Below are 10,670 nucleotides of genomic sequence, written 5' to 3'. Positions count from 1 at the left end.
AACCAAAATAAATGGGAGTATGTTCATTTTGGTACAGAGCTGATCTGATCTGTATTTTTTTTTTTTTTACCTTTTTTTCACTGTTAAAATTTTTTTTTTTGGAGTACTCGCTCCTACAACCAAACCCTTTTTTCACCTCACGTTGTGATAGGATTCATACATTTTGTTTTTTGTCCCACCACAATGTGTGATGGAAAATGGCCCACGGACACCATTTGGCAGTGGTGGTGCCTCAAGAGACCAAATAATTTTTTCTTAATTGAGCTGCATGCATGCATGATGCTTACCACTCCAATTGAGAGCCTATTTGGCAGCCCCATTTTCCTTTTTTTCCTTTTTTTTATATACTCGTATATTTTAGTTGTTTGGGAGCTGATTATGGAATGGATTATGCCAAAATGCATTATCGTAAACGAACCATATACAATGCAGAATCTGAAAATTACATCTTGAGGAGCTTTCTGAATTCTGGTTATACTTTTGTTCAGAAAACCTTTCTGCGAAATCTATTATCTGCATATTATCCAACACTTTTACATATCTATATTATAACCCAAAAATCTAAAATTTACATCCACGATTCAAAATTTAGAAAATAATTAGTTCCCAAAAACCCGACTCCAGGATATAACATAAATGGGTGGGTGATCGTGGGATTAATTAGGTGGACAAATTCTAAGTCCGGACCAGCAATTCTGGCCCTAAAAGCCATTTTGAAGCCCAAAAGAATTATGTTAAAAATTAGGGTCCATTCTCCCCAATTTTTTTATATTTTTAGCTAGAATTGCAATCGAACCAAACCAAACCGAATTTCAACTTATTCAGAATCAGCTCGTAAGAACAAGAGTGGACTCGAGCTCGACTCAAGCTGAGCTACTAAATCATGGCTCCCGTTTAGTTATCTCGTGGACTCTTACAATTGACGTAGTGTCCCGGGCTTGTACTCTGTATTTCATATTTGATGTAAAATGATATTTTCTATCGATTGACAAAAAAAAAAAATCGAAACTATGACATGCCATTTTGGAGTCAAATGGAACCAACTATGACTTCCCATATGATATAAACTAGTAGCAGTTAATCATCAGAGCATCCACAGTAGAATAAACAAAAGTGAATAATCAAAAGTTGTCATATCATCTCTTAGTTATCCATTTAAGGAGTTGCTAAGGTTAGTAATGTAGAGGTCCACAATAGTACAATCAAAATTGAATACCAAAACTTGCCACATCATCTTTTCAAACTAACAAAAACAATTTTCAAAAAACAATTTTCAAAATAATTGTGACATAGAAAATAATTTTTTTTAAATAGTTTTCAAACTAATAAAAACAGGTTATTAGAAAAAGAGAAAATAGTTTTTTGAAAACTTTGATTTTTTTTTTTTTAAAAAGTTTTTGGGAAAAAGTTAAAAAAAAAAAAACAGTTTTTGAATAAAAAAAAGGTTTAAGGTTTAAGAAACAAAAAAAAAATTTTAAAGAACAGTTTCTGAAAAAAAAAGTTTTAACAAAAAACTGTTTTGCAATAAACTGTTTTTGCAAAAAAAACTGTTTTAATAAAAAACCATTTTTGCAAAAAAATAAAAATTGTTTTTAAAAGTATTTTTCTTAGAAATATGTTGAAAATGGAAGATAGAGAAGATTTTTTTGTAATGATGATATACTTGATTAAAAAAATGTGGGGACAACGAAATTTGATTATTGACAAAAAGTTGTTAATTTTGATTATCCAAGTGCCAAAATTTGGTTATTCAAATGTGAACTCTTTTTTGAGCAAATGTGTAGGGAGCCGAAATATCCGAAGGATCAAAGGGATCACAAGGTCCAGAAGGGGGAATGAAGGTTCACATACTGTTTGACCCGTCATCTATGCTGTCCCAGTTCACCTGTAAATAAGTTTGGGATTCGGCCCGGTATGCCAATATTTGTCCGAAGGATAGACAGAACCACGAGTACTTCACCGAACGTCATAGCTGTATCCGAACGTACGTACATTTGAGTTCGCTCGGGGGCCTCACCAAACGCACGGGTAAGAACATCCACTTGTTCGGATAAGTTTCTCTTCGGTAAGAACACCTAACGCTCGGATAATTTCGTATGGCAGAAGTGGGTCCCGCCGAGTACAGGCGATTATAGAACCTTCCTTAAATATCTACTGATGAGTAGACTGACTTTTCTGATATTTGAAGTGACATCTCTGAACGATGTGACCTTTCTGACACCGACCCATGTGGCTCTGTAAGACTTGAAAAGGTGGTGTTCATTAAATGGCCCTGCTACAAGGCGCCAACCGAGCAGAACGTAACACGTGGAAAGTATGACTAACTTGCTCAGCACTCCATCCCCTTTGCCTATAAATAGAAGAGCAACACCACTAAGAAGGGGATTCGGAATTCTGAAACAACAACATTCTTCTCTCTACCAGTATATTTTTTCACTAAACTTCTTCTTCTCTTCTCCACTTACTGACTAGTTCGTCGGAGCTTCTTCCCGGAGGAACAACCCCCTTCGGTTCTGCAGGTATATCAAGACCGGCGTTGGCTATCACCGCTCCACACACGAAGATAGCTATACAGGAAGGTTCACGAAGAAATCGTGCCCCCACAAAATGTTACTAACATTAGCAACATTTTGTTTTAATTATACTACTGTAGATGCTCTCGGAGCTGAGGAATGCTGGAAGTCTTCTGCAATCATCACCAAACAATCATCACAAGTGGAAATATTAGAATGTTGTAAGGACGTAATCTCTGGTTGTGATGCTAATGGTAAACCACTAGTCATCCATTAGTAAATGAGAGATGTAAGCATATAGGGTTTCATGAGTGTGGATGAATGCCTTCCTGGCCTGACCACATTATCTTCCTTGTGTCATGTTCTCTTTCATTTTCGTTGAGAAGGAAAGGAATAGAAGTTTGGGATCGAGTAGGAAAATAGGGCCGGGGGAGTCAAAGATCGCTTTCCCTCGGATGGTACGAGCAGGATGCTTCTCATGACGTCTGGTGGCGCACACAACTCACTTCTATTTCTTGCACAAACCAAGTTTCCATCTATTGACAAGTCGAGGCGAACAGTAGCCAACAACTCTGTTTTACAATCCCCATGTGGAGTTAAATATGCTGAATAAGGTATGACAAATGGGTAGGACTGGGACAGCGAAAAGGGAATGCAATGGCTTTTTGCCTGAGTTTGATGAGATTCAGATTTGACCAAATGTGCTTTGTCCCTGTCGTTTTCGTCCTCCTTGCTAGGTAATCCTTCAGTATGTTTCTTTTACATTTCAAATTCAACAGTGTCAATGAGGATACTACTCCCTCAGCTAGCTTCCTGGTAAGGCTTTTCAGTGTTTTAACTGTCATTTTCGTATTATGCACGTCATGTTACTGTGATTGAAGATTATCTATAGCTACCACATATTCGATTACTTGACCTTTCGGGTTGCTTGATTTCAGTATGTCTACCTCGTCTCAGAGAATCAAAAGGCACGCAAATGTTATTCTGGATCAATTTATGTGAAGCCATCATGGTAATTTCAATGCATCTTCTTTGTTGTATTCTGGCCATCCGATGTTTCCATTTTCGGAGAAAGTAGATTACTGAATTTCTTTCTAGAATGGATTCTTTCATGCCCCTAGCGTATCACCTAGTCGATACATCCTTGATGCCCCATTATTAGCAACTAGAATTTTGTATTGCAGGTGAAATTTCTTACTTTCTGTAGCTCCAGAATGAGTCTACACTTCTTATCAGACAAGAAATAAATCACCACCATTGTGCTGCCACAGAGGATTGGCCAAACATATCTGTGATGCTATGTTGAGCAGGTGGTTGTTGAAAATGCTGGATGTCATCCACCTCTGATGAAGGTACACTAAACACCAGAGCAAGCTATAGCTTGATCATGCTGTAGAACTCACGGAGCAACTCTGACTTGTGTGAAATTCAGTTACACTGTTTCTGTTACTTGGTACGGAATAATGGTGCATCTCCTGACATATGGGGAGTGATCAGTTTTCTCCCTTGCCTGCGGCTCCTTTATTGGAAGTGCGCGACTCTGGTTCTTACCCGTATTCTATGGCCAATGGGTTATTTGAAAGTGATGAAGTTGTATAACATTCTGATTCTATGACGGTATGCTCATTACTTGTGAAATTGTCAAAATTTTGATACTCCGTACTTCCTATGTTCCATGTTGTTGGTCCCTTTTGGGAGTTCTAACCTTTTAAGAAGATAGGTAATGATTGCACCTATATTCAAATTTAATGACATCATTTCCTTTATTATCCCTATATTCTACGGTACCTACTTTGCAACACTTATTATTCACTTTCATATGGTACCTACTTAGCAACACTTATTATTCACTTTCATATGGGTTTTCTAATTATAGGAATTGGTTCTACAACCGATACAGGACTCAACGGAGCCATTTTACAAATAATCTCTCATGGCTTTATTGGTGCTGCTATGCTAGGGGTTGTTGCTTAGTCATGAGAGCTCTGCTGCCCATGCCCGCCAAGCAACCATTCCGCTCTTGACTTCGGAAAAACTCTTTTTTTGGAAAGCTCAAATCTTCCTTGAGTCTGTTTTTTAGGCTGTGCATAACTCCTGTGTTGCGGATGGAAAAATCCCTAAAAAAGAAAGAAAAAGATTCAGAATCATGCTTTGCATTCCAAGTGAGATGCCTGGTACTAAGAGAGAGTGTGGGGTGCTGGTTCGTAAACATTCTTTTAGAAAATTATGAAATTTTTACTTTAAGTACTTTTAGATAAGGAATGATATTTTGGAACATCTCAAAATAGAATAATGGACTGGCAATATTAAGGAGCGGAGGGAGTACTTTCTTTTAAATAGGTCCTTTTTGCCACAATCTCACTCTCCCTTCCAAGTAAAAGATGATCTACTTCCGATGATGTCGGTCTCATCAAAAATTAATTCCGCCTGACCCAAAACTGTATTGATCCTGTAGACCTCACGCCCTCATCAATGAGAGCGAGGGCGAAGAAATTGGGCAAAAAACTTGATTTTTTTTCAGAAGAAGAGCCTTTTAGTCAGGTTTCTAGTTCATTACCATGTATATGTAACATTCCTACGATAACTGTGATTGGAATTATGTCGAAGGATGGCAGCCGAGTCACAAATAGGGGTGTGCAAAAAACCAGCCGACCTGACTCGAAGGGTCTCGGGCAGGGTCGAACATGTGGTTCGGATGGATGCGGGTTTATTTTCTTTTAAAAATCAGATTTCGGTTCGGGTTGATGCGTTTCTTACCTGTGGGGTGACCCGATCCGACCAACCCGAAGGTTAAACCCGACCAACCCGACCCGAAGTAAAGAATCGGGCTCGCGGACGATTCTTACCACCTGTGCGGTTTGGTTTGTAGACCTAAATATTCTTGCCCAACCTGATCGGGTCAGGTTTCGGGTCAAAACCAACCCGCGCCGACCTGTGGACACCCCTGATCACAAACTAGTTGTAACCAAGTTTTATTATATTAACTAGATATAAATTTACAATCACATTAAGCTCAACCACATAAGCCCAACTAGTAGTTCTATTAAGGGGAACAAAAGTAAACAAAGAAGTCCCATTTGACTGAGTTAACCCTTTCATTATATATAAATCATATTGGCTGCTGCCAAAAATGCAAATAACTTACCATTGCCAAAGCACACAAATTATACATCGGGGTCATTTCCAAACATGTTGGGTCTGGTAATGGATATTGTCACACGAGCACACGTTGCCGCTCCATCAATCTTCGTCCCATGAAATGTGTCGTTAATATTTCACTTGGGCATGTTTCAAATTTTAGCTCTCATTATTCCGATTCATTTTGCCCATCGAATCATGTGATAATCTTCTTTTTTTCAAGATTCACATGATCCAATAACAAAAAATACATCAAAATGCAGATACAAAAAAATTTGAGGGGTGCCGATAAAAAAAAAAAAAAACAAATTTGAGTGGTAAAAATCAAGGAGTTCGATTTCGTGTATTTGATACTTTTTTTTTGCCGTTAGAAATTATGGTATATTTATAATCTCAATCTCAATCTCAATCAATGCATCGGTGCATATGAAATTGGGTACATGAAAACTTGATGTCGTTGCCATTTTTATTTATTCGATTTATGACTATCTTGACCAATAAAACAAAATTAAAACTAAAAGTCAACCGAAACTTATAGTCAATCCACACTCAGCCCACTAGCCACCACTATCGGCCCAGCTATCAATGTTTATACCAACTTGATAAATCATATACTGCACTCCGCCCTACAGTGTCTAGTGCGGCTAATTTGACCGTTTAGTTTCATAATGAACCGCTCAGATTTATAATTGATTTGAATAGTCCATTGTTCGGATAAAAATTCAAGCTGTTCGGTGTCAAAATGAACAGCCAAACCGACCACACTACAAGTTGTTGTGCACCCTTGCACTACAGCATCGTAAGAATCCAGGGGTGTTGTAGTGCACCACCGCACTACACGGTATAATGTAGCCGATCCGACAGTCTATCTCAACAATGAACAGTTTAGATTTTAATTTAAACAATAAACGATTTAAATTTGACGGAGCTCATATTTAATCTGAACCGGCCGTGCCGGAATAGATAGCAACCCCCATCCCCCAAGTCCCACGTTAATGTCTTAAACTTCCATTTCCAGCTAACTAACCTCGAGGAATGAGGATAAAAAAGTAAAGAAAAGAAAAGCTAACTAACGTCATCTTATTGTACTTTTCTGGTTTTCTGGCTGCTAGGAGTAGATTTTACTCTCCCTTGTCTGCTACTATGACCAAAGACTCTCTGTCTCTCTCTCTCTCTCTCTTTCCATAAAACTTGCATCTGAGTTCATGCAGTGATTGAAAAGTCTTTTCTTGGATCTGCGAATCTCCCATGGCCGGTGTTCGCAGAGACGGATCGCTGATGAGAGAGAAAGGCGGTCATTCTTTCCGCGGGTCTCGAATCGCGGCCGCGGTTGGTATCGGAGTCTTGCTCGGCTGCGTCTGCGCCTTCGCGTTTCCCAACGGATTCTTCTCCCCTGCTTCCTCGATGCGGAATAGCCGTCTCTCCAAATCAGATCTTGAGGTTCTTATGTTCTTCCCTCATTTCGCTCTTCTTCTTTTTTTCCCTTGTCGAGTTAAAATGTTGTGTGTATATGCTTGAATTGTGTGTTATCTGCAGGGACGGACTCAGGATCTTAGTGTAAGGTGGGCGAACATCGTAAATTTTAATCTAAAACAAAACCTTAAGCGATACTACAATTACAACAAAAATTGGAAACTTAAAGTTGAATTAACTCCTTACTTTGGCTGAATTAACTCCAATGAGTCTTAGTCTTCACATTTGATGTTACTATTTTGCCTTTGAATGTCTTGGATTTAAGGCTGCTTAGTTTGAAATTAGAATTAGGGGAAAACTCTGTTCTTTGGTTCTGAGATAGTTACAGTCTGTGCTACGTAGAGTCTTGATAATGTACCAGTTTTGGAGGCTCGAGTTGTGGGTAAGGTTATGAGAATGTTTATAAGGTTTAAAATATGGCCCGTTCTGATTCGTATTGGCCGACACGAAACGGCTTTTGAGCCTTCAAATACCATTACAGCCCAATATACTGGTGAGATGGAAAATTGCATTCGTATCAGATGGTTCCATTACATATCGGACTGTTTCTGATTCACGACCAATACTCGACCCGCCAACGTTACGCCGATACTCAACCAGTCGATCGTTATGGGTGATTTAGGTGTTAAAGATCATCACCACCTCTCTTGAGTTTTCCCGAGTCCTCCGAATTTCTCCAGAAACTTTTGGGCATTTCTGAAGACATCTAGACTTCTCTAGAATGCTTCGGAAACTTCTAGAATATGCTGAAGTCTTCCAGAATACTTTAGACTATGGTAGAACATACTAGAACCTTCTGGGTTCTACTGATAGAAGCTTATGGGTCCCCTTAGAAACATCTATAACCCTTGTTCTAGAATTGTATCTAGAAACATTCGTTGGTGTTCTATAAATAAGGGAGGGGTCTCCTAGGAATGCAATGCAAGAAAGAGTGTATGCAAGAAAGACCCTAAGCAATATAGTGAGGCTTATAGAGAGTGTGAAGTGTCCATAAAGAGAGTTTGTGTAAAAAAGTTTCTTCCCAAAGTGAATTGTGTAGAAATTCTCAAAACAGAGGAAAAGTGAAAATGGCAAAAAATTCTAGAAAATTATAGTGAGAGAAAGTTCTGTTATTGCTTTCTTGATTGATTACATTGCTTATATATCCCACTAATTGAAGCACTACACTAACAGAATCCTAACCGACTTAGCTAGCACCGGCAGTAACCATCAAACGATTGAAAATGAATCATTTGTGAGTAAATTAGTGAGTTGTTTTGTACACACATTTAGTGTACAAAGTGTTTGTAATCGATGAACTTCTATTTAATTGTTCTCTACATTAGGTGCTTAAAAATTTTGTTTTTAAATTAAAGTTTAAAAAATTCACATTTGTGACAACCTCATTCAATATATACCGGATACCATTGCATCGCGAGAGTTACCGTCACGTGTCTCGATACCTTTATCTAAATTAGTTAGACATTCATGTAGGAAACATATTTGGATTTATGTTTGTTGTGTAAACTATAACCACAATTTATATTGAGATGTCCAAATACTTAATACATTGTTGTGTCTCGACCCATTAATTAGATGAATCCAACACTTGGATTCATATCCATTCCCAACACGCGTGCCCTTGTATAGGTTAATTAGAGTTGATTTCTTCAGGGTGATCACTCTTGGAATTTAGGGATGCTTTACGTTCGGATGTTTGAGTTAATTGTTTTTGTAGATTCTTATTTCACATGGACAAATACGTATGATTTCACATATGTTTTATGCCAAGGTACTCACCTTTAAATGAGATTGTTAACGCATGCTTAGATTGAGCTTTTGTAAGTAAAACCTTCAATGGTTTGAACCCCTTATTATTATTTTTTATTTATGAATTTCTTTTTTAGATTGGTTCGTTGTCGTGTGAATCCTCAGAAAAGATTAGCATGTTAAAGACAAATATCATGGGACTAACAGAAAAGAATGCTGAGTTGAAGAAGCAAGTAAGAGATCTTACAGAGAAGTTAAGGCTGGTTGAACAGGGAAAAGGTCATGCTCAGGAACAATACGTGGTGTCTGGCGAACAGCCCAAAGCTGGGCCTTTTGGTACAGTCAAGAGTTTGAGAACCCTTCCTACTGTCCGTCCTGATGAATCAGTGAACCCTAGATTGGCAAAGCTTTTGGAGAAAGTTGCTGTGAGAAAGGAACTCATAGTTGCGCTTGCTAATTCTAATGTGCAATCCATGTTAGAGGTATGGTACACTAGTATAAAAAAAGTGGGTATACCTAATTACCTTGTGGTGGCGTTGGACGATGGGATTGCTAATTTATGTCAATCAAACAGTGTTCCATTCTATAAGAGAGATCCAAATGAGGGCATTGACAGTGTTGCAAAAACGGGAACTAACCATGCCGTTTCAGGATTAAAGTTTCGAATATTGAGAGAGTTTCTACAGTTGGGTTACAGTATTCTTTTGTCTGATGTCGATATAGTGTACTTGCAAAATCCATTTGACCACTTACATCGCGATTCAGATGTGGAGTCCATGTCTGATGGCCACAATAACATGACTGCTTATGGATACAATGATGTCTTTGATGAACCTTCTATGGGTTGGGCTAGATATGCTCACACGATGCGGATATGGGTTTACAATTCTGGTTTCTTTTATATAAGGCCCACAATTCCTTCGATTGAGCTTTTAGATCGTGTGGCAGAGCGGCTTTCCCGTCCACCTCCTGCATGGGACCAGGCTGTCTTCAACGAGGAGCTCTTTTTCCCTTCACATCCTGGGTACATTGGACTCCATGCTGCTAAGAGGACATTGGATATGTATCTCTTTATGAATAGTAAGGTTCTATTCAAGACTGTACGAAAAGACTCTAATCTTAAAAAGCTGATGCCGGTAATTGTTCATGTGAATTATCATCCGGATAAGCTTCCGAGAATGAAAGCAGTTGTTGAGTTCTATGTTAATGGCAAGAAAGATGCGTTGGATCCCTTCCCTGATGGTTCTGATTGGTAGAGATCTTTGATCCACATAACGTTCGGTGGATCTAGGTAGTCTAAAACTGATTACAATTTTATTGGAGCAATGTGTAACATATAAACCTCTGTCATTTCCCGTGTTCTCTATTTCCAAATTTTGCAACCTTCCGATTTTCTTTATCTTGAACACCTTGTTATTGATAAATAGACGCGCTATGTGTTGTATACAATTGTTTATGAAAGACTTACTGCTGTTGTTTTTTTTTTAAGGTTAGAATGTTTCCTTGATGCTTATTTGTGTTGTTTCTGCTTGCATGTATGTTGAATCTTAGATGCACCAAGATGTTGATTTGCTTGGGGATTCAATAAGGATTACGCTATGAATCATATGAACACGAAAGCGGATAATTTTCATTTTTCCATGTGTTGGTGTTTGAAATTCCAAAAGAATGTCCGCAAGATGATAATACTCAAGAAGATGGGTTTTTTTTTTCCAGTTAATATGCTCAAATTCTCTTAGTAAAAATGTAGAATTCTATGGTTTCTTTTCCCAATGAATTTTTAGTTTTAGTGCATCG

General features: G+C 38.2%; 1 protein-coding gene across 1 annotated transcript; it reads left to right on the top strand.

The window, feature by feature from the left end:
- Nucleotides 1–6,707: 6,707 nt before the first annotated feature.
- LOC131331746 (arabinosyltransferase RRA2-like) lies at nucleotides 6,708–10,361 on the top strand. Its single transcript, XM_058365631.1, has 2 exons — nucleotides 6,708–7,091; nucleotides 9,011–10,361. The coding sequence occupies exons 1-2, from the start codon at nucleotides 6,900–6,902 to the stop codon at nucleotides 10,127–10,129; spliced, it is 1,311 nt and encodes a 436-aa protein (XP_058221614.1). The 5' UTR covers nucleotides 6,708–6,899; the 3' UTR covers nucleotides 10,130–10,361.
- Nucleotides 10,362–10,670: the final 309 nt, after the last annotated feature.

Source organism: Rhododendron vialii, chromosome 7a (genome assembly GCF_030253575.1).
Source record: "Rhododendron vialii isolate Sample 1 chromosome 7a, ASM3025357v1".
Classification (NCBI taxonomy): Eukaryota; Viridiplantae; Streptophyta; class Magnoliopsida; order Ericales; family Ericaceae; genus Rhododendron; species Rhododendron vialii.
This window is presented reverse-complemented; position numbering and strand designations above follow the sequence as displayed.